At 32.0% G+C, this 25,045-nt stretch overlaps 3 protein-coding genes across 3 annotated transcripts; 1 reads left to right on the top strand and 2 right to left on the bottom strand.

The window, feature by feature from the left end:
- Positions 1-1,999: 1,999 nt before the first annotated feature.
- Positions 2,000-3,544, top strand: LOC148206409 (C-terminal binding protein AN-like). Its single transcript, XM_088107822.1, has 5 exons — positions 2,000-2,349; positions 2,645-2,741; positions 2,848-2,916; positions 3,147-3,300; positions 3,405-3,544. Exons 1-5 carry the CDS (start codon positions 2,000-2,002, stop codon positions 3,542-3,544), a joined length of 810 nt encoding a protein of 269 aa, XP_087963948.1.
- Positions 3,545-8,055: 4,511 nt separating this feature from the next.
- Positions 8,056-11,897, bottom strand: LOC124843557 (cinnamoyl-CoA reductase CAD2-like). Its single transcript, XM_047320330.2, has 6 exons — positions 11,723-11,897; positions 11,435-11,604; positions 11,171-11,362; positions 8,823-8,985; positions 8,527-8,713; positions 8,056-8,441 (listed from the first exon to the last, which is right to left on the bottom strand). Exons 1-6 carry the CDS (start codon positions 11,841-11,843, stop codon positions 8,297-8,299), a joined length of 978 nt encoding a protein of 325 aa, XP_047176286.2. The 5' UTR covers positions 11,844-11,897; the 3' UTR covers positions 8,056-8,296.
- Positions 11,898-17,431: 5,534 nt separating this feature from the next.
- LOC124842507 (basic leucine zipper 24-like) lies at positions 17,432-19,291 on the bottom strand. The gene is made up of 2 exons (XM_047319007.2): positions 19,045-19,291; positions 17,432-18,455 (listed from the first exon to the last, which is right to left on the bottom strand). Exon 2 carries the CDS (start codon positions 18,444-18,446, stop codon positions 17,667-17,669), a length of 780 nt encoding a protein of 259 aa, XP_047174963.1. The 5' UTR covers positions 18,447-18,455; positions 19,045-19,291; the 3' UTR covers positions 17,432-17,666.
- Positions 19,292-25,045: the final 5,754 nt, after the last annotated feature.

Consider the following 25,045-nt stretch of genomic DNA (forward strand, 5'->3'; position numbering starts at 1 on the left):
GGGGAGTGGCGGTGAGGAAAAGCAAAGTGGTGGAGGAACAGTGCAGAGGAGAAATGTCGCGTGAGGGAGAAGAAGCGTTAAAGTTCTGGAAATATAAACAGGCTTTTACCTCGGTTAATCAAATAACCGAGTCAGAAAGGCCCTACTACCTCGGTTATCTTCAGGACCGAGGCATAAACATTTCAGTAAATCTCATTTTTCAAATTAAATTTGGCTATATGCCTCGGTTTTCCGCCAACCCGAAGCGGAAAAGTATCTACGGCTTCGGTTAAAAGCACCCGAGGTAGTACCCCAGGGGCAGATCAGAATGTTCAGAAGGAGCAGTTGAGAATGTGCAGAGGCGCAGGCTATACTGCCTCGGTTCTGGGTGCCAACCGAGGCCATAACCCTGTTTCGAAAAAGTTGTCAGTGGCAGCAGGCCAACGTGGAAGGCAGCGCAGGCTATACTGCCTCGGTTCTGGGTGCCAACCGAGGCCATAACCCTGTTTCGAAAAAGTTGTCAGTGGCAGCAGGCCAACGTGGAAGGCAGAGCAGGATATACTGCCTCGGTTCTGAGTGTTAACCGAGGCAGTATCTTCGGCTTCAAAAACTGTGCAGCTGATGCGTCAGAGTTTTTTAATATTTTGAAACATATATGCTTCGGTTGCATCTACGAACCGAGGCAGTATATGTATTAGGCTTCGGGTGATTTAGAACCGAGGCATATAATTTGTTCAGAATTACAGAAATGCCACCGCCTTTTGATACGCTTCGGTTGTAGCTTAACCGAGGCGTAATGGGCGAGGTTAAATCCACTTTTTTTACTAGTGTAAATTATAAATTCAATTTGTGAACTCTCGGAATGTTGTTAAAATACTATGTATATGCTAATAAAAATGTAATAAAATATCATAATGACGACCAACTAATGGAATAACTATCTAATAGCATCTTAAGAATAAACTATATATGTATTAGATGATTTAACACAATTAGATGATACATGATATTCTGAATAGATGAAAATACGAGGAAAATAAGCTTTTGTGATAATTCCAATACAAAATCTTTGGAGAAATTGTAGAATGTCACAACAAATATATGAAACTTAATAAAAAAATATATTTCACCATTGTGAATAAATAAAAAAGTTGTCTAGATGAAGAACCTCTTTTTTTCTCTCTTTACAACCATATGTTCGAAGTGCTTCCTAATAATGAAAGAGAACAATATTGAAATATAACAATAAATAAATGTGGTTATCAAATGCTCAATAATGAAAGATAGAAGTGGAAAGAAAATAATAACTACCTTTAGTTCTATATGTCAAAAAGTTTAAATGCTCAATAATGAAACATCACGTGAAGCCATAATTGCTTGATAGAAAAAGAAAAGCACAATCAACTCAAGTTCAATAATAAAACTCTAAGAGAGAAAGTATGGGCATTATTTTTTCTTTGTCGTCTTACTGGCTTTTTTTATCTTTCTCTAATATATGAAGCCCCATTTGTTTCTCTACAAACATGTATACACATTTTTATCGATAAGGTTAGATTTACAAAGTTTATAAAAAAAAATAAAATAAACAGACCAAGTTTTTAATACAATATTTTCATAATTTTAAAAACAATCACTACAAGAAAATGGTTAATTACCGAAGGTGTATTTTCGATGGTCTTTGTGTCTTCGGTAAAGTTGATTTATCGAAGGCTTTTGATCGTCGGTATTGGTGCAGTGATTACCGAAGGACTTTAACCTTTGGTATTGGTGTAGTGATTTTATCGAAGGAATATACCCGTCGGTATAAGGTTCGACTTTATGAAATTATAATTTGGGATTTCCTCTCCCATTCTTCCAAATTTTGTTTCGTTAAAACTTCTCCTCCCAAACAGTAAGCAGCAGTCGACCTTTAATCCTCCCCGTAACAATCCTGCGTCTCTGCCCCTCGTCGTCACCCTAAACTGCATCGACGACTGTTCTCTCGAGCTCCAATCCCTCGCTGGCATCGCCGACGTCGAGCATGTTCCCCTCAGCCGCCTCTCCGAAGGCAAGATCGAGTCTGCTGCCGGTCCTCTTGCACTCCCTTGCCTACCTCCCGCGCGCCGCCCAGCGCCGCCTCCGTTCCTACCACCTCATCCTCTGCCTCGGCTCCGCCGACCGCGCCGTCGACTCCGCCCTTGCCGCTAACCTCGGCCTTCGCGTCGTCCATGTCGACACCTCGCGCGCCGAGGAGATCGCAAACACCGTCATGGCGCTCTTCCTCGGCCTCCTCTGCGCATGCACCTCCTCTCCCGCCACGCGCTCTCCGCCTCCGGCTGGCTTGGCTCCGTCCAGCCTCTCTGCCGTGGGATGCGCCGCTGCCGCGGCCTTGTTCTCGGCATCGTCGGAATCTCCGCGTCGGCTAGGTCTTTGGCCACTCACAGCTTGGCCTTCAAAATGAGCGTGCTCTATTTTGATACTCAAGCAGTACGTGTTTTAATCTTTCCTTCATTGAGTGAAGATCCCTTCTTCAGTTGAAATTAAAATAGAAATCGATGTATCAATGCTTTAATTTTGTGATCCACTTGTTGTTTGTGAGACTTGATTCTTAATTGATATTGTAGCATTTGTTTCATGATTCTGAAGCATTTTTTGTTTTTGTGGCACTGTAACTGGTGTGTAACAGTTTGGATTTTATGATTAGCGTGTGCGTTAACACTATTGAAATTCAACTTACAAGAAACCAGGCAAAAAGGTGGAAATATTGGAACAAAGCATTTTTGGTTTGAACTCATTTGTATGGAAAAGTCACAAATGCTCTTTGACCATTCATTGGCGCATTCCTGGACAATGGTAGTTCATAATGAATTCAGTTTTTGATAGAATTAGAATAGCATGTATGGATTTGTTGTTCAGTCCGTGCAAACAAGCATTTCTGTTACTAGAATAGTGTACACGGTATTTTTTATTTACTATAATTAGGTATGCTATCCAGAACTAACGAATTCTTGATTGTTCTGTATTTCAACTTCTGAATGTTTATTTCGTAGTCTGCTCTCTTTAATTTTCATTTTTCATTTGTTTCTTTGGAACATTAGAACTTAGCATGACTTGTATAGTTTCAAAGCTGACCGAATACTATAAGGTTTTTACTAATTGATAATTTTTCGTCAACCTTGCACTCACAGGGAAAAGGAAAAGCAAAGTTCCCTCCTGCAGCACGAAGAATGGATACTCTTAATGATTTACTTGCTGCAAGTGACCTTGTATCACTCCATTGTGCTTTAACAAATGAAACAATACAGATTATTAATGCCGAATGTCTTCAACATGTGAAGCTTGGTATTTACTTGTTCATATGCTACTATATATTTTTCTTTGTTTCTGTTAGTTATTTATTGTTTGAGTTATCTTACAAATATATAATGTATATAATGTTTCCATAGGAGCTTTTCTTGTAAATACGGGCAGTAGTCAGCTTTTGGATGATTGTGCTGTAAAACAGCTCTTGATTGATGGAACCATAGATGGATGTGCTTTGGATGGTGCAGAAGGGCCCCAATGGATGGAAGCATGGGTACGGTAAATTTAGGAACGCCCTTCGGTAATTACCGAAGGCTTTTGGCCCTCGGTAATTACCGAAGGGCGGAAGCCCTCGGTAAAAGTTAGCGACAAGGGATTTACCGAGGGCTCTTTGACCGTCGATAATCCGTCTGTAATTACCTTTTACCGACGGTTTCGGATTGTTTCCGAAGACTCCTAACCTTAGGTAATGTCCTTTTTTTTTTGTAGTGAATAATCAGCCTTATTCTCATAAATAGAGTTTATGTATATTACCATTGGTTAAGAAATTATTTTACCTTATCATGACTCTTTCAGTTTTTACAACAAAGATAATTTTTTGTAATAAAAATAATGAAAAACATGTTGAGAAAAAAAATAAGGTCGAATTTTTAACAAATAGTATGATAGATTATATTGAAAGATATTACAACAAAGTTTTGATTCTTTCAAGTTATTGAAAGAGTGTAGAGTAATACTTTGACTAAAAATAACTTTGGTTTTTTAATATATTATTTTGATGATAAACTTTATATTATATTTTCATATAAAATTTTAGATGTGTATAATAATGTCATCTTTTTAATTTAATTAATTATTCCTAAAATTTGATCTACCTATGAGTAATTATTCACTTTTTAATGACTTTTTTATTTAATTTGTATCACATAATTTTTCAGTATACTTACAATTTTTTGTTGTTGAAAATTACTTCAATTATTTGAGTTTCTTCGTTTTAATAATATTTGACATTTAAAAATAAATTTTTATAATTATTTTATGGTATGATAATAAATTATAAGTATACTTTTTGATTAATTGTTATGTGTGTTTGTTTTAAATAAACAAAATAAAAAGAAAAAATAAAAAAAATTAATTTAATTAGAAAAAATAATTTAACATTCTTTAAATATTTTTCCAAATTAAGCCAGAGATTGTCGTTGTTGCCCTGACAGTTGTGATTACCACAGCTTCTATGACTCGACATTTATTTGGATTCATTAGGATAATGATATTTTGATAATTTTTTTTATAATATTTTAATATTATCTACTTGTCATTTTATTATTGGTTCAAAATTATTCTACAATCAATAATAATAATTATAAACATCAACATTAATCAATTACAGAGTATTAAAATATTATAAAAAAAATGTTGTAAAAATATCATTATTTTTTTCGTTAATGTCACATTCACCCGCTACAGTTGATTGGTTGTCGCCTTTTGATTGTTGTTGTCATGCTATTTTATTCCATTTCGATTAGTTTTCACCATTTTCACTTCTAAATTCAAATTGGTATGAATTTATATTTTTTTAAAGATTGTTGTAAAGTGTATGATTGTTTTTTACTTTATAATGTTGTATTAGTAAATTCTTCAATACCTTGATATGATATAAGGTTTCAGGTTTTTTAACTTCTTTAATATTGTTTCACTAATTTACATTGATATATTAAAGTAAATAACTTCTTTAAACATATGTAAAGATTCGAGTGAGACTCTTTAATATTTATTTTTGTTTAACAAGTACTTGAGCTGCACCAATTTAATTTCTTAAACATGTCTACCCCAGTGCCTCAATTTATGATTATTGAGATATTGAGCGTGTTGCAATGTTTTGTCAGAACAGTTGACGAATTCGTTTCCTTCATCATCACGTTCCATAAGTGTAAATTGGTTGAATATTTTTTTTATATATAAAATTATAAAATTATAAACTTATAAGATTATAAGATTATAAAATTATGAAATTAGAAAATTAAAAAATTAAGAAATTATAAAATTATAAAATTAAGAAATTATGAAATTACAAAGTTACAAAATTATGAACTTATTGTAAAATTTCAGAAAATGGTATTTTAGAAGTGGTGATAGTTTAAAAATAGTGAGACTCGATTATTATAATATTAAATTGTTTATTTATAAATACTTTTTTTATAAACGAGTTTCATTATTTTAAAACATATTATCTCTAGAAAGTACTTTTATAGAGTTATTTACTTTCTCTCTAAGAGTTTAAACTCTTGAGTCATCTCTTTGACGATCAGGAGGTGTTTAATTGACCACGGCGACAGGGTCTACATTCCTATCCAATTGGTTTCTGCAATAGAGCAAGTAAATTTCAGCTCATCTGTGCTCTTCGCTCTTTAATTGAGTCAATGCATGAAAATTTCCATTTGCATATGTACTTTGGCCTTTTCTATGAGTTTCTTTGTCAATTTAAGGTCTTAAGGACTCTTTCCTTTTTCAATTTGGTGATTCGTAGGTGTTTCTAGAAATTCCTTGTGCGAGAAGTAATTGGGGTGTTCTTAGAGATTTGTATCGTCAATGTAAGGTAAGGGAAACTAGTTTTACTTGATTTGTTTAATAGACGAGTTCTAATTAATGTTTGTATGGTGAATTATTGATTGAATTGTGACATTGTATTCGATTGAGAAATTTAGCATGTTGAGTTGATTGTATATAATATGTGTCAATGTGAAAATTGATTTAATGGTTAGGTGCAATGTGATTTTGATGTAAAGTTTGTGTTTGGTGAATTTAAAGATGTTAAACTGGGTGAAGTAGGAGCTGTTAAATTATATAAAGCTTTGTTTACGTTTTATTTACATTTTAGCAAAAGAAATAAGCAGTTTTTAGGCTAGAAATGAGGTTTTGATAGGTGAAAAGTTAGGGGAAGGATTATTTTGGTTAAACTGTGTTTTGAAAGGGGTCTAAGGGTTGATTAAGACTTGTTTAAGTGTTATGACAACAAAATTCTGATGTAGAACTAGTTGGTCATCTTTTGGATGTGTTTTATATGGTTTTTAGTTTATTTTAGAGGTTTTCACTAATGGTATTTTGATTTAGAAGGTTTGGACAAAATGTGAGGTTTTGGGGCTGTTATTAAGTCTATTAAGTCTATTAAGACTTGTGTAAGCTGTTAGTTGCAGAGAATTGGTGTTGAAAGGCATAGAATGGAGTTTGATTAGTTTTAAGTTGTTAAGTGAGCTTGAGATAGCTAATATGAGTTAGGAAGGTGTTTTTCAATGTTAATTTGGGTACAAAAGGTCCTAAGGATCAATAGAATGTGTAGGGAACGTGTCGAAGTCAAGATTTTAAGTGTATCTATGAGAGGTTAGTAACTGCTCTGAAAAATTTCACTGCTCATGGAAAAATCCATAATCTGTTTGTGCACCTCTCTATTTTCATTTTCACTCAAGTTTTGGAAAAAACCACAACTCAATTGTTGAACTTGTTTGTTTCAATTTTTCTCTCTCGAGACAAATTCACATGTTGTGGAAACGTTCACAACTAGGTTGTGGACCTTGTTGGTTTCAAGGTTTGGATCATCCATTTACGTCCATGCTTATGTTTTAATTGAATTGTGATGCATTGTTGGATTACTTATGGTACTTTGATGTATGACCAGTGATGATATATGTTGATATTCAAATGTGGAAGTGTATGGACATATGTATATGGTTTCAATGTTTGGATAGTTAGTTCCAAAGTGGAACTTCTTGGTTTGGTTCAAGTATGTTAAAATGAATGTAGAGTCTTGGAGGTTTTTCTGACACTCTAATGGTCATACATTCTCACATAGAGATTTTTTGACATATGTGGTGAGAGTAGCAGAAGATCTTAGTTTTAGGTGTGTGGAAGAGACTAACTTTATAAATGTTCTAAGCTTTTTCAAAAATAGATTTTAAATTTTGTTTAGTATTAATATTCTTCTATTAAAAATTAATTATAAAATTATATTTAAGAAAAAAGACTCTCAAAATATTTCTAGTACTAATATACTTCCACTAAATTAATTATAAAATTATGTTTAAGAAAAAAGACCTCACAAATATTTTTTTGTTTACCTTTATTAAATTAAAAAAATTTAATTAAATTATTATGAATATGTTAATATTTATTTGTATTGAAAATGACGAGTTAAAACTTTTTTTTTCAATAAATTATAACTTATTTAAAAAGAAAAGAATAATTAATTATCTTTATTATTTTATAATTAATATTGAGTTTTATTTTTTTCTTTTATGTTTTTGGACTTTTCGTATTATTGTTTTCTTTTATTACAAAGTTCTTCTTTTGAGAGTTTTAATATATTTTATTCCTTGAACCTCGTGCTATTAGTGTGTATCTTTTTTTATTTTCATTTCTAGTTAGTATTTTTACTTATATTGTTGTTTTTATTTTATTGTTTAAATTTGTATTCAAATTAAAAATGTCTTTTTTCGTCTAATTTTGTTTTTTGATACTTTTCAATTTATAAGTTTTAAATACTTTTCTGCACATACGTTAAAGAGGAATTGAAATTTTTGCTTTTGAATTGCAAATGTTAGAGTTTAATCTTAAAATTAAAGAGTGATCTAAAAATAAATAAAATTAATTATAAAATTTAATAGATAATTTTATATAAAAATTTAAAAAAATAAATTTTAAATAAAAAATCTCATTTTTTATGTTTGTTTTACGTTTCCAAAATCAGAAACTATATCACTAATAGCCACATGAGCAATACGAAAAGACAACAAGTAAGTCTGATCCAAAGTGATACTGATTTATCCTTCGAATATGGAATATGGAAAACGGATAATGGCGGATACAAAACATATTTGAAACTTGATTTTCCCTCGTACAAACCACATCAAGAATAACTTATTTCAGTACTTACCAGTTCTGATATAAGTTTTATTATACAATAAACTTATTTATAAGCAAGAGCATAAGAAGCCAAGCGAATAATTAAAGAAGGTTTCCACGTTTCTTTAAGAGTAACACCTTAAAATTTGGCAAAGCCCTTTTCCCTCAAGCTTTCCACAGTATCCTTGAGGCTCACTTCCAAAGGAGTAAATTCAAGTCCCAAACTCTTTGCTCTTTCCTTCGAAAACTGATATGCTGGCGGATATGGCTTATCATCCACACACCTGGTAATATTGTTCAAAGAGTGAAACGGTATTAGAAAAAATGAATCTTACGCAATCTTGAAACTAGGAAAATAAGTATCCTCACTTATCTGGAAGTGGCAACGTTGGGTATATATCACGTAAAATCTGCACAGCCTGTGAGTGGTGTATGACTCTCTCAACTAATATATATCTTCCATTAGCTGAAGCATTCTCATATGCTAGAATATGGGCATTTGCAACATCTCTCACGTCGATCCATCCCAAAGTTATATTTTTAAAGGTTGGCGAACCTGTATCAAGGCCGTGGAACAGTTTCTTCAATCAGCTAAGGTTCAGTTAAAAAAACTTGCATTGTGTAATGAAGATGCAGACAAAGCAAATAATATAAATAGTAATTACCATTAATAAAATTTAAAACTGCAGCAGCACTGGTGTTAAGCTCTGGTTGCAAGAGAGGTCCACTAACCAATGCAGGGTTTATTGTGACCAAGTCGATATTGTTTTCTTTTGCAAATTTCCAGGCAATCTCTTCTGCTAAAGTCTTTGAAAGATCATACCATCCCTAAAACATAAATGCCAAATAGGAACAAATGTCAACAACATTGTAACATAATTTATAACTCTGCTGACATTTGAATAAATATAACTATAATTTCAGTACATTTGTCTAATGCATATAAAATAATCTCATATCGTATGAACAAAATGGGAGCAGATCAAATTGTTTAGTAGTGCATTGTTGGTTTTTAGTTATGTTTTAGTTTAAGAAACCCACAACATTGGCTACATCATGATATTGGTTCGACTTGGCTCAACATAAACCAAAGCCAACTCTCCACGACCAGGGTATATTGATTTTTCTCAACCTCGGTTTAGGATAACTCCTCTTAACCTCATTATAGGCCAACTAGGTTCATCAAAACTTAAGCTGACTAAACGTGATTTTGACATGGACTAACTAGACCATACTTAAGACCAAGCGACTTATAACTCCTCCGAGGCACCTAGATTGACTCAACTTAAGCATAAGTAGGCTTAGGTTTAGAAGAATCACCTTGACCTCAACTCATTTTGACTTGCCTCGACCTTGGCTTGAACCAACTTAAATTGACTTGGGATATGGTTAACTCAGCTAGACTTGGGTCTAGGATGACACATCTAGTCCTACACAAGACAAACTTGGCTAAATAAGTCTAGATTGACTCAACTTAACTTGCGCTTGAGTCGACTCATCTCAACCTCGAATTGAGCTGACTTGCCTGAACCTCAAACCTAGTCGACCCACCCCAATCTTAACTTGGACCATCTTAAATCGATCAAGGCCTAGTCAAATTAGCTAGACTGAGGATCAGGATGAGTCACCTTGATCATGTTGACTCAGCTTAACTTAGACTTTAACAGACTGGGAACATCCTAGGTTTGATGGACTTACCTCCACTTCAGTCTAGGCTGACTACTCTCGATCTTAACTCCGCTAGACCAAGCTTGGATCAACTCAACTTGACCTACCCACCTTAATCTTGGTGGACTTGGCTCAACTTGGATCAGGGTCAACTCAACTCGACCTGGGTTCGACTAACTCAATTCAACTCGACATGGGTTCTAGCCAACTCGTTTCAACTTGGGCCTAGGCCAACTAGGTTGAACCTAGGCTCTGGTGCACTCTGCTCAACGTAGGTTTAAAGTTGACTTGACTCGACGTAAGCTGAGATGAAATCGACTCGACTCTCGTGGACTTAAACCATTGTTGACTCAAATAAACTAGACTTTTGACTAGGATTGATTTAACTGGGCAGTCAACTTAGCTTGACCAGTCTTGATTTTAGATTTTTAAAATCCAAAAAATTATCTAATGTATATCTTATCTATATCCAATTAAAAGGATTGGACTTAAAATCTAAAAGTACGGATTTAAATTTAAAATAAGTTCATTTAGATTAACTAAAAAATAAAGACTTAATTAGTATTTTAGTCCATATATTTAGACCTATGATTCATATTTATCTATACTTTTTTAACTCAACATTTATTTTCTAAATAAGAGTCAATGTACGATCCTTTACGTTAAATTTATTTTATCAGCGTTTGAAAAGTTATCTTGTGTTAATCCAAAAAATTATCCAAATTATATTTTTTCTAAATCTAATTAAATGGATTAGACTTAAAATCTTAAAAATATAAATTTGAGATTAATTCCTTTAAATAGACTTAAAATAACTATTTTGATTTGAGATAATTTCATTTTTAAATATACCTTACGAATAAGATTTAACAATTTGAATTTTTTTTCTCACTTTTAATCACAATTTTCCCTGTAGTATAATGTAAGAGAGCACGAAAAGATATAGTATAACGTTGGATTGAACACACCCTTCTCAATCACCAAAGTCTCACAATTCAATTATCACCTGGTTCATACTATTGATATATAAGCAACAATCTCTCTTAACAATTATATTGCTAGGAATGATATGAAAGTTAAGACATTGATTTTGTCGTTGATTGATACAATAAAATAAGTTTTAAAAATAAGATGATCACTACAATAAAAGAATAATATAAAAAATTGAAAGAAAGAAAAATATATAAATAAATATGCAAATGATTTCTTACGTTAAACATATAAAATATTTTTAACGTTAAACATACAACAACTATATTTACTAGCATATAGCATATGAATGAAGTTACACCGTAAACAGTTTTATAATCACATTATATTAACTAGCTTGGGAAAATTTACATACCTCATTTCTCCTACAGAACTCTGCGTCGGAAAACCAAGTCTCGTCAAGCACTTCACCAGGGGCTCTAGGCCTGTCGTTGCATGCAACTGCGGCAACAGAAGAAGTTACAACCACGCGTTTCAGCGTCGCCGATTTCAAACACGATTTCAGAACATTTAGAGTCCCCTTCACAGCTGGATCCAACAACTCAGCCTGAAACACATAATATCATATATAACCCATACATAAAACAAATACACAAATCCCACTGCAAACCAAACAAACCTGCGGGTCCTTGGCACCGAAAAAAAAGGGAGAAGCAGTGTGAAACACAGCGTGACAACCTTGAACGGCAGAGTCAAAGGAACCTTCGTCTAGAAGATCGGCTTTGAAGAGTTGCAATCTCTCCTTGGCACCATCAAGGTTAACCAAATGATCTACCTTTTTGGGATTATCTGCATCACCAATCATGTATGACTTGTGGATGTTTGTCTCACTTTCATTCTTATGTTCATGACAGGAATAAATAATCAGCCATAAAAGCAAAGATTATTGAAGGAAAAGAAGAGATACTTGGGTCGCGAACAGTGGCCTTAACGGTGTAACCGCGTTGGAGAAGAAACTTGACGAGCCATGAAGCGATGTAACCGGAAGCGCCGGTGACACACGCTACCTTGCCAGCGCCGGTGCTCATTCTCAATTATGTTCTTTTGCTCTGAGCTGACTCTTGAAGTTTTGCGTGTTAACTGAGCCTGACACTGTGATTTTAAAAGAAGCATAGTGGTGGTTCTGAGAAGCCCACGTGGCATAGTAGTTAGAAATAAATATAAAGAATCGACATGTGCAAAACGCGACAAAGACGGATCGAGTTAAATTTGTTGAGTGTTAGGTGAGCTATCTTGACTGTGTAGATATTTTATTGACCTCTAAGATTTGGTTATGTTTATGTTGGTTCAGATCAGGAAACTTCTTTTTATATGAAGTTTTATTTAATATTTAGTCTTAATTTTATAAACATATTTTTATTTCTTTGTAAGATTTAAATATCTTTTATCTTTCTTTTCATCAATTTTATTTAATGTAAATTTTTTTTATGTTTAAGATAATTGAAAATTTTGTGATTTATATTCAATTTAATATTTTTTATGATGTCGTTTAAATTATTAATTATATTAAATGTGTTTGAATGAGTTATTGCTTACATTAATAGAAGTGCATGTCTATTTTAAGAAATATCTACTACTACTGTTAAACTTAAAATTCATGAGTGTCACTGTTACATAATGCAATGAAGAAAATTGTGGAAACTAGTATTTAAAGATATTGAGATTATGTAACACATGGAATAATCCTAATTGCAATTCACTTTTGCAGGTTTTTTATGACATATAAACTTTGGAATCAAGTGCAATAGCTCATGTTGAAAAACGTAAACAAAGTATTTGTTGATAGATATAACAATTTAGAGTAGTTGAGAAGTTATACTATATTAGTTTTACAATATTTTTACATCTTTATCAAACTTTGTTAGAAAATTAATTAATTATTGTTAAAACTTTTTGATATCATTTGAAGTGTTTGAATTCTTCTGAAAAGCTTTTGCTAGAATATGGAACATGTCAGTTTAAATAGCAATATAAAAAAATAACTTTCGATGACAGTTATTGCACAACTCGTTGTTGTTTCCCTCTTTTTAACAATAGTTTCAATGCCAACCATTCTTATTTTCCAATTTTTTTTTGCAATTTCCTTTGTTTGATTGTTTTTAACGAAAATATTAATTTTGGAACCATCATGGTTTTTGGAGTTTTAACGATGGTCCACACAAAAAGATTGTGGTTTCTAATAACTTTTAACAACAGTTTAAAATTATCGTTATTTCGTCTGACTTTTAATAACAATGATTAAAAAATTGTTCCTATAAATTCAATTTAACCATTATTAAAAGTTTTTTTACAATAGTAAATTACATCGGTCAAATTCAAAGTTTATAATTAAATTCTTATTTTCAAATAAATCAAAGTTATCATTATGTATTGAACTTAACTTTGTCTCCAATATTAGATATTGTATCAAACATTTATTATTATGCTAAAAATTATACTTAATAATTAATTCTAACATGTAACATCTCAAAATACCGAACATACAACATGACAAGATAGGAAATAAGGGTAAGCTAGTGTAATTTAATTAATCATGTTAACATGCAATTCAGACAAACAAATAATACAATCATACACATACATATATATCATATAAGCATGTTATGACCGACCACTTGACTTGATTATCTGAATTGTAGGAATATGTAGCTATAGTCGTCTTTGCACTTGCGGTAGTGTAACAGCTGACACCAATCAAGCTACTACCCAAGGTTAATCCCATAATACCTACCTCGGCACCCTAAGGCGGTGGGACCTCCTGTTATTCTCACTAATAAAATATCTCTCTCAATGTGAGAATGATACTCATAGAATTTTAGGATGAACGTCAGCTTAGCAATATCCATATTCATACTTTACAAAATCCATAACCATGCACGAGATATTCCTCCTTGGAATATTCTTTCATATCCATATTACACATATCTTAACATACGTCAATACCATCATACTTCCTCATCCATAACACATTTAAGTAAAATCAAACCGAACAGTAAAACCAATACNTTTATTGGTCTATTTGTTCTTCCTTTGCATGTGACCTTTTTTAGCTCACATGTAGTGTTTGAATTTTATTTACTAGTCTTTATTGATCAATGATCCTAATGGTGTGTCTTGTTCTTTGTAAGACAATATCTCTTAGAGAAACTAGATTGTCTAGCAACTCGAGTTTTAAAGTTTAATATACAACACTAAAGCTCACACATGCTTAAACGTTCTCTTAACGTAAGAACATTATATGCATGAACATATTGTACCTTTGTCTGTTTTTCTTTTTTTCTTTTTATCTATGAAGATAATGACAATACCAAGCTTTATTCAAAAGCCCTACATATGGATCAGAAAGATGTTGACAGATAGAAAGACATTCTTGGAATGTTTTCTTAAAGTTTTATGTATTGTTATTGTCGTACAAGCTCTCACTATTAAAGCAATGCTGCTCTTCCCAAGATGTAGAAAAGTACAAATCTTTGTACCAAAAGCCACCTACTCTCAAGTGTACAAATCTTCCCAAAAGTAACTAATCTTTATTGAAAATGACTATAAAAGGAGGACTTGGTGAAGAGAATATAAAAAGAACAATTAGCTATCATTGAACTCTTACGCTGTTAATCTCTTTCAAAGCTTACATCGCCTAGTCTGCTCTTTCAACAAGAAAAAGTCTTTCAAGTTATCAAGTTTCATTGTATTGAATTTACCCTCTCTTAGAGAGTTATTTGAATTTGTGCTTGTACTTAAAAACACTGATTATCTTTGTATATTCAGAAGTGAATTAAAACACTGATTGTCTTTGTATATTCAAAAGTGAATTAAAACACTTGTAATGTTTAACTCAGTTGAGTTAAACGATATAGACTGTTGTCTACGATTGATACTAGGATCGATTAACCTCAAACTAGTTAGGTTGACTACAAGAACCACAAGTGATTCATAATACTTGTCTGTTAGGTGTGGGTTATACTAGTTGTAATCTTGTTAAAGATTAGTAGAATCCCTTAAAAGGTCTTAAGGGAGACTAGACGTAGATAAGGCTAAGTGAACAAATATAAAAATACTTGTGTTATTATTTCTCCTATTAAAAACGTTTTCCTAAACGCTTATTTGAAAACACAAGCATCTAACAACTATTGCAGTTTGTCTAACACTCACAATAGTTATTAAACATTGTTCTGTGAAACAAATTTGAAACACTATTCAAACACCTCCCCCCTCCCCTTCTAGTGTTTCCCTATATTTTAAATCATTTTTGTGTTGTTCATAGGGGTAGATAGAACTTCATATGTGTCTGGAGGTGTTTTTAGGGTTTTTGAACAGTTTGGCCTCTCTTTTTGGTAAGGAAAGCTAATTACATCACTTTTAACTGATAGATACCTTGTAATTTCTAATTGTGTACATGTATGATATTTTGTTTGTGTGATTAAGATGTTTAATGAAATATGATATGTAGAGTTGAGTTAGGATTTAATTTGGCTTACATGAATTGTATTTTGAAATTGGGTCATTAAGTAATGTACAATTTGATAGTTGGTATGTTTTGACATTTGTGATTGTTTTTGGACTAAGTTGTAGGACTGAGATAACATAAATCTGCAAAAATGATGTTCTTCAAAATTATGTAGACTCATTAGGCGAGAATATACTTGTTATGTGAAGCCAAAGTTAAAGAGCTACTAACTTGGTTGTCGCTAAGCGAGAGTATACTCGTTGAGCGAGAATATACTCGCTGGTAGAAGTCAAAGTCATCGAGTTACTAACTTGATAGTTGTTGAGCGAGAATACACTCGTTGGGCAAAGCCAAAGTTGGGTGAGACAAGTCTTGTTGAGCAACTTTTGTGAGAGTATAAGCTTGTGAGTTCTAGTGATAATCTCATCGGGCGAGCTATTTGGTCGCTTTACGAGTGTGCTCTGAGACACTACTTGTTGAGCGAGTAAATATTCTCGTGAAATTAACAAAGTATAACTATATTTATATGTTCTCTTCTGATATGTTTAATGTGCAATTTTGTAAATGTTAAAATGATGGTTGGTTTATGATGTTAATCTTATAATGGTTGGTACTAATCCAAGGAGGATTAGTTGTGGTTACAATAGTTTACGTATTGATATATGGATTCAATATTGGGAGTTATTTTGGTTCTCTAATAATTATCTAATCTCAAGTAGAGAAGGGTGAAGTATGTGATGAGAAGAGAAGGAGGTCCAAGTCTAGGGCCTTTTCCTTGGCTAAAGATGTTAATGGACTAACCGTGTGTGTGGTATGGTGAAACCCATTGATAATGACTCTATAGAGCAGTAGAGACCATCACAAGGGCATAACTCGCTAGAGTTTTATATCAATACGTGTATCTGGATCGTCGAGTCTAATATGAGTCTTTGTATGTGATATGGTTGTTGTTATGAATGATTTATATTTGATAATATATCTATACATGTTTTATTATTACTTTTTTTGCACATTAGCTTATCATTTATTTTGTATTGTTTTTTCTGCGTGTTCTCTTTGTTTGCAATGATTACCTTAATAATGTGAGCAGATGATGTAACCATTGATTTAGTGCAGGACAAGAGTGATACAATAATATAATTTTAGGGTGATCTTGTTATGTGTAATGTTTTTTTTTAAAGAAAACTCTGTTCTGTTAATTTAGTTATATAATTATCTACGTGTAGTACATACTTATATGGATGACTATAATATAATAGTCTTTTCTGCTTAATAATTATCATATATATAATGTATTTAGTAGTTTTACACTATTAAATAAAATGCTACAACAATAGTTTTTCTTAACATACATAAACTATTAAGATTCGCTTTTCATTAATAAATTAATTCAAAAAATTCGAACATTGGATGCTACTATTGTTTAAACCAATATGAGAAAATGGTCAAGTATGTTAGGAATTTTACTATTCACAACACTCTACAGTAAAATGGAATGAAGTCGTCGAAAGGTTGGAGACAACAAACAGCATGATGTCGCACTCTAGTTTGGATAGACACCACTAGTGTGAGATTGTAAACACATAGTGCCATCTAGTGAATAATAAGTTGAATTCAACTTTCTTTAGTTCTTATAACGTATCCAAGAACATAATGATATCGAGGCAAACCAATAAACATTATCCCTATTTTCTTAAGAATGATCTATGAACAGTAAAATGTCTAATCTTATTCTTTGAAGTTAAAAACATATAAGAGAACATCCATTTACACATTAAATTAATTAACTTGCAACCTAATATTTCGAGGCTTATCTTTAGAATATGCTGGAGGTTAAGAAATTGCTACTCTTGAAGGTAGAATTTGGTAATATTCATTTTTCTTATTTCCAATCATATGATGCATACGTGAACTCAACATACATGTCTTTCATACCAGTCATTCAGTTATAATCCATGGTTCAGAAGATTGAAAAAGGATAAAACTGAACTATGAATTTTCTCAAATGAAAAAATCCACATGATGAGTGGCTTATACAGCAGCCAATCCTAATAAATCCAATATCTAATGTTTACATCATTAAATATAGGAAAAAATATTAGTTTTTAATAGCAAAATTAAATTTGAAGTACTAGTTTATTTAGCAATATAAACTTAATACACAACAAAATCTGTTTATCAAGAAGTAGAACACTTACTTTATGTGTGCTAGCATACATATTGTACAAATCTCTAAATATACATTGCCTATATATATACATATCCTATAGATTGCAGAATGCAAACTTCATGACTCACTTTATGATGTAAGAAACAAACCTTTTAGGTAACACTAACTAAATGTACATCATCTTACCTAGTATCAGTGACAGCAATTGAGAAGAAAGACATTTATGGGCCTAAACCATCACTCTTGAGATGCAGATGACAAGAAGTTATCCACTGTCTCAACAGTTTGTCCTTCAGTACTGGTCAAGTTATTTGCATCAACATGACAATCTACAATTTCAGGTTGGCAGTTTCCTTCCCATGGACTCACGGACTTTCCATATGCACAAATGTTGACCTGGGATGATGATCCTGCATGTGGATGAAAGCATGGCAACTTGTTCTGACACTGAAGGCCATATGTCCTTGCAGTAGAAAGCAAACCAGCATCCCCTTCTTTCAGAATGTAAGAGTTACACTGCTTCTGAAAGGGGAAAGCACCCAATTCACTGTCTATTTTCCCCTTTAGGAGTGCCAAAATGCTCCTCAACCTTGCCAATTCTGCTTCAAGAAGTGCCTGCCCTTGTAGTTTTCTCGCTAGTTGCTGATTCACCAAACGCAATTTCTTAACTTCCTCCTCCATGTATGCTGTGTGTGCCTTCTTCTTCTCCCTATACTTCCTAACTGCTTCTCGGTTGCCAGAAGGCCTTTTTGATTTGGAGTTGGTGTGCTCCTTGTGGTCATCATCTTCAGGTGCAAATATTTGGGTGTGAGTGTGATAGCATGTGTGTGTGTGAGCAGCATCAGGGCCAGGTGGGTTGCAAGTGTGAGTGTGGGTGCATGTTCTGCTGCTACTCCTACATAATTCAGGAACTGTGTTCACAGATGCTGAAGCCTGAAAACTGCTAGATGACTCTGGATTCAAAAATAGAACATTATTTGAAAGCTTATCAGAAAGCTCAGCATTTCCATCATCCATGTGTTCTTTCTGCACCCCAAACGAATAATCAGCAGCAGTCTCAACAAAATGGTGCGTCAGCAACATCCATTTGAAATTAACTACCACTATGATATGAAAATGGAATAGAACACAGAAAACCTTCCCAATATATTATGTAAAACAGACGCACACAGACTTAATATGGAATATATGCAAAGAAGCATATACCTAGAACAAAAAACAGTCAAAGAATTCATTTTTGAGGGGTCCTGATCAAGGAATATATATCTGACTAAACAATTGCCCAGGAATGATGTCGAATAGTATTCTCAAATTTAGATGTTGGGGTGACAAAGATTCCCAAAGAAGCTTATTTGAGCAAAGTAAAGACTACCCAGTTGGATTCTCTTCCCAATAATACAGCACTGAGCATAAAGGAAAAACCTTTTTAAAATTGAAGTGAGATGGAAGAGGAGAGAGAATCTAAGGTGTAGTGGAGGCAAGATGGCATGGCACAGAATAACACTAGCCAAAAAACTTGATGAAGAGTCATATGGAAGAGCCAATAAAGGAACAAGAGTGTGCTTTCTTTGTGTTAGAAATTAGAGATGAAAGATTAGAGATTGGATTGAATTACCTGGCCCTTGGTGGCACCAGAAGCATGACTGTTTGTTTTATTATATGTAACTTTCAAGATTCGTTCTTGGTAGGATTCAGGCCATGGAAAAGGGTGAGCCTCTGAGAAGTCTATGCGTTGCTCCAGATTGTTCTTTAGCCTTAATTTGCGTGTTAAGGGTAAGTGAGAGGATTGTATTGTGAGGTACAAGAAGTGGAACTATTCTTCCACTCACAAGCATGACTCATGACGATGGGACCTCCTTGTAGACATTTTCTCTTTCTGAAAGGGGCAATTTACATGTTATCTACATAATATATGCTACATGATATTTATTACACATTCATCTTTTTTTTTATGCTTTTAATAAGATAATATTCAAATTTTTAAAATTTTCTAATAAATAATTTCTTTTATATGCTCTATTTTATTTAAAATATTGTATTATCTTATACTAAAATTATAATAACAATAATAATAAAATTAAAATTAAATTATTCTTCATGAAAAAGAGGTAAGTGTCCGAAAAATATAAATAAATAACATTTATCAAGAATTTTAAAAGAGGTAAATGTAATTTCTATGTACACTCTCACAAAAAAAAACATACACACACACACACACACACATATATATATATATATATATATATATATATATATATATATATATATATATATATATATATATATATATATATATATATATATATATATATATATATATATATATATATATAATGGTCCCCTCTCCTTCGGCCATCGGACTAGGCAATCCTCAGATAAGGCCGACTGAGCGGCTGATTATTAGGCTGACCGTCCATCAGCTGCCCAACTACCAGGCCGACCGGCCACCTAGGCTGAGCCAACCACATGGTTAGATTATAAACGATAATGACTCATTAACCCCCTAATGGAGGTCCCTAATGAAGGTTAAGGTGCGATTGGACCGTCATTAGGCCGACAAAAGATAAAAGTTCATCACAACTAAGTATAAATAAAGGTCTCAAGCATGACTTTAGACACGATGCATTATATACATGCATTACTTACCGCTCGGTTACATTACTAACTTGAGCGTCGGAGTGCCTTTGAGAGGTGTCCGCCCAGCTTGGAGAAGGAGGTGGACGACCACCTGGAGTGCATGGAGAAACGTCTCATCGGTCTTCAACCTAGTGCATGGAGCAACGTCCGTCCACTCGCTTGGAGCAAAGCCCGCCCGGTCCGGTCTTCAACTTGGAGCGCTTCGAACAAAGTCCGTTTGTCTGGTCTTCAACGTCCATCTAGTCTTAAGTACAACCAGGAGTGTTTTAGCAAGAGACCTCCAAACCCTACCGGAAATATATATATATATATATATATATATATATATATATATATATATATATTTTTTTTTTTTTTCTAGTTTTTTTAATTTAAAATTGATTTTTTGATAAATTATAATTTTAGCTCCTATCTTATAAAAATATTAAATTTTAATTACTAATTTTTATCCTATAATTTTAATTCCTTAATTTTTAATTATTAGTAGTTTTAGTATTTGGAGTCGAAGGTATTAAATAAAAAGATATTTTTGCATACCTTAAATATATTAATTAATGATGTTAAAATGGGTCATCCAACTCGACTCTCGGTCTACCACAGATTGGTTACTTAGTGAACCAACAAAACCTAGTTCACTTACAAGTTTTTTGTTTAATTCCAAAAAAATATAACAATTTTTTTCTAATTCAAATATAAATAAATTTAAGTCCAAAAGGATATTAAACTTCATAGACAAATAAAAAATATATAATACAATTCAAAATCATCTTAAACTCCAAACACAATCTAAAATCAAGCAAAAATCAAGCACTAAAAGCAAAATAAATAAGTATCTAACATTCATAATTTTTGTGTCACTTATCCATTTATAAGATTAGAATCTTCAATGGAAAAGTCCACAATATTTTGCTCTCTTATAGCATTTTCTTCTTTATTCTTATTTATAATTCAATAAAAAAAAATAGTGTTAAGTAATAATACTGAAACACAAAGTAATAATTAGGTGGATTTATGAGTCAATCCAGGTGAGTCAAGTTCTTAGTGGGTCGAACTCAAAATTGTCTTATATGGAAAGTTTAAATTTGAGTGTTTCTCCTTACATCACCCCACATTTTTTAAAAGCTTCAACGAATTTTGAAATTCGTTAAAGAGGGTTACTTTTGGAATGTGAAAATGTAGGGAGAAATGTGAGGTAATGAAAGGAGAAACACTTTTTAATTATTTTTTTCAACCGAATCCGGCCTAAACCCATAACAAATTTTACCCTTAGAATTTTTTTTGTTTTTGAAAAACAAAATATCAGTGGAAAAATAGATGAAATTGGATTTATATCTTATATCTATATTTAGAACTAAAACAAATTGTTGGCAAGTAAGATATTAAGATTATGTTCACTTGTGAGGATAGATTTTAGGAAAAGTGAATGGATGGATTTCAGGGGACTTTAAAGTAAAGTGTATGTTGTTTTTTTAAAGGGATTTAGGGGTGATTGAAAGTGGATTTGAAAATAAAGTTTGTGAAGAATTTGACTAATATAATAGATTAAAAAAATGTTTTAATAGATAAAAATGAATATTTATATAATGTCCTTAATGGTAATAGTTGTAACATCTCTTTTAAATAGTATGAAACATTATTAAGGAAACATCACAAAATCAATAAACTAGAACACTTAACTAAGAAGGTATATAAAAATATCGATACAATTATCCAAAAGAACTATAATTCAAATTCATATACATAACTCTAATTATTTACTTATTTACAGACAAATTCTAGATTATAACCTTAAAAAGAACTTTAACTATACTAAGCAACTAAGAATCTACTCTTTCACCTCCTAGAGCCTACTCCAAAGAAACTTCATCTTCCTTTGTTCACACCCATCATGTGATCATTTCAAGTGATAGAATAAACACAATCAAATAACAACATAAGAAGGATAAGTTAATATTATAAAATAATCAAATCATGCAAGACTATAGCAAGTTGTATACTTGTAAGTAAAACAACTGCTCCCCCAAGCTACCATACAAGATTAGTCTGTTAACGGCCTATGGACAAAGAACACCAGACCACAAACTAAGACCTCATGCTACTCCTCACCACATAGTTCCCTTCTCTACCTAAGATAGAGTGATTATTGGAGCGTCAGGATAACTTCCAATGTTGAGTCCCTACATCAATACATTACTCTACTTGAAACAACCATAACAAAATTCACCTTAGAAACTCTTTTCAAACCATACTTCAATACACATATAACCCCATGCATAAACCGTCATAATATTCAATATATATTACCAAACAAAATTTAAAGTATCAACATATCTCTCATCCATAAGAAATAAAAGAAAAGAAAATAAAAACCCAAACTGTTAACCAAGCGCCTATAGCCAGAACCTTGGCACTTAGTGCCAAACCTATAGTAAGCAAGTGGCGCTCATTGCTCAACTACACCGCTCAATGTCCAAAAGTTAGAGAGCTCATTGACTTTGTAGCGCTCAGTTCCCAAAGTGGTGCTCAATGCCTTGGAGCCCAGGGGCTATCGATTTTGACAACATTAAGCGTCACACAAGACCGTTCAACGTCATACCAGATGACAACAACTTGTTGTAGTGATTTAGATGCACCTTGAACCTATCCAAATGACCAAACTAACTTTCTTGACACTAAGACTAATGTAAAAACATGTTTATGGATGAAATTGAATACTACATAACTCATTTGTAAGAAACAAAATGCATTAGAATAAACTAAACGACTCAAAACACCTATAACCAATTTTACACATTATAAACCAAAAATTTGCAAACTAAGGGTCTAAATAAGTCACAATTAACTTAAAAATAGACCATAAACCTTCATTTTTAACTTATACTTGCTCCTTTAGATTTCACCTATTAAAACCTCTAAAAATTGACCAAAAGCAACTTAAAGTCAACCTATTGACTATTTATTAACTCAACATCAAATTCATGGTTATTTGAAGTTTTAGACAAGTTTCCAACATAAATTTTAGTTTCAAATCACTTTTTAAGAACTTCACCTACAAAAACCTCAATTTAAACCAAAAATCAGCCCAACAACATTCCCTCCTCACTATTATCAATTCTATAACAAATTAGATCTCATATAACTCCAAAATAGCAAGATTACAAATTCAACCAAGCATCATTCCACTAACATACACTATAATAATCATCAATAAGCAATTATTCACTCATTAGGATACACACTTCACTCAAATTATAACATATTCAACAAATATATTGTCATGTTCATCTAGGCACCTTTCGATATTCAAATATATAACTCAAGTGCTAACAATCTTAGAGAGAAGGGAGATGAAGTCTAAAGAAAAGGTTTTAGAGAGATGATAAGTAGTTTAGATAATGAGACACATTTATAAAATTCTATTTATATCATCAAATTTTTTAACATTAAAATAATTAGTCTCCAAATTTTAAAACACCTATCAATTTTAATACTCTATTTTCTACGTTCTTACATTAATAATTAAAATAATATTTATAAGTAATGTTTTCTTAAATTATTTGAAATAGTAGAATTGAAAAAATTAACAAATAATTAATACATCATAAAATATCCTAAGAAGATATTTTTCTTTCAATTGTTATATTTTTTGAAATTGAAAAATATATCTTAAAATATCTTTTATCAAATTTAAAATAAATGGAAATTATATTTGCTAAGGCTATGTTCGGCCAAGGGAAAAGAAATAGAAAAAGGAAAGAAGAAAAATATGTGAAAACTAAAATAAAAATAAAGATATTTTATTTAAAGAAATCAAAAATTGAAAAAAAGAATTATATTAATGATGTAATGGTTACAATATAAAAAAATTAAAAATTAAAAACAAAATGATAATTTCATCTATCATTACTTTAAAGCGTAGCATAATTGGAATCGGTTACACATCAAGGGGAATTGGTTCTTTCTTCTTCATCTTCAATATCGTCATCTTTTTGGACCACCATGGAAGTTGTATTAACAGCTTAACACCACTTTTGAGAAGCTCAGAGAAATATTCAGCAACTCATAAGCTTGATTCACAGCTGGGAAGGTCCTTCTTTGCAATGTCTGAAATCGGTTACAGTGGCATAAAATCGGTTCCTTCTTTTCAAATTCTCTTCTGTCATGCATGCACATCAACTAAAAACTGAGGATAAAAGTGTGTTTTCATTTAAAATACCCTTAAGTAATCACAGATTAGACAAAATGCAAAAATGATTTAAAGCTTTAAACAAAATTCTTCAATATTTAAAGACAAGTCCAAGAAGGGGATAATTGTTCAAGAGAAATGAAAAATAAAAAATGGAAGTGTATACTTATGCAGATTATGTAGGGTCTATCTTGATAGGAAATCCACATCAGGATACTACATGTTCTTGGGTGAAAATTTAGTGACTTGGAGAAACAAAAAACAAACTGTTGTTGCAAGGTTTAATGTAGAGGCTAAACTCCAAGCTATGGCAATAAAGATGTGTGAATTGTTATGGATGAGAATTATTCTAAATAATTTAAAATGGCATGTGAAGAACTACGATCTTTTATTGTGATAATAAGTCATCTATTGATATTACTTATAATCTAATTTAGCATGATAGGACCAAACACATACAGATGTTCCAATGAATGATTTTATGATTAATTGAATATAAATGCAGTACTGAAAGTTATTGGTAAAATATTAAACTATTAGAAGTTATTAGAATATTCTAGAAATATCTTGTAATTATTACTTTAGGGTTTGAGTTTAATATATAAATGAATGGATATTTTTTTTTAAAAGCAATTAAATAAAAATTTTCTTTCTTTTATATTAATTCTTTCTAGTTTTATATTAATTCTTTCTAGTCTGTATACATTTTTGAGGCGTATTCTTTTATATTTTTCATCCTCAACCAGATGAATATGAAAAATTTGTTTTTCCCCTTTGTACAAACTAAAAATAA

This window comes from Vigna umbellata, chromosome 1 (assembly GCF_029865625.1).
Source record: "Vigna umbellata cultivar VRB3 chromosome 1, Vumbellata_1.0, whole genome shotgun sequence".
Lineage (NCBI taxonomy): Eukaryota > Viridiplantae > Streptophyta > Magnoliopsida > Fabales > Fabaceae > Vigna > Vigna umbellata.

Coding starts and splice junctions, on each gene's coding strand:
- LOC148206409 (XM_088107822.1), top strand. CDS start 2,000: ATGTTCCCCTCAGCCGCCTCTCCGAAGGCAAGATCGAGTCTGCTGCCG. Junction 2,350..2,644: donor TGCGCCGCTGCCGCGGCCTT/GTTCTCGGCATC, acceptor GGTGTGTAACAG/TTTGGATTTTATGATTAGCG. Junction 2,742..2,847: donor ATTGGAACAAAGCATTTTTG/GTTTGAACTCAT, acceptor TGATAGAATTAG/AATAGCATGTATGGATTTGT.
- LOC124843557 (XM_047320330.2), bottom strand. CDS start 11,843: ATGAGCACCGGCGCTGGCAAGGTAGCGTGTGTCACCGGCGCTTCCGGT. Junction 8,986..11,170: donor AGTTCTGTAGGAGAAATGAG/GTATGTAAATTT, acceptor TTTATGTTTTAG/GGATGGTATGATCTTTCAAA. Junction 8,442..8,526: donor ACGTTGCCACTTCCAGATAA/GTGAGGATACTT, acceptor CAATATTACCAG/GTGTGTGGATGATAAGCCAT.
- LOC124842507 (XM_047319007.2), bottom strand. CDS start 18,446: ATGGATGATGGAAATGCTGAGCTTTCTGATAAGCTTTCAAATAATGTT.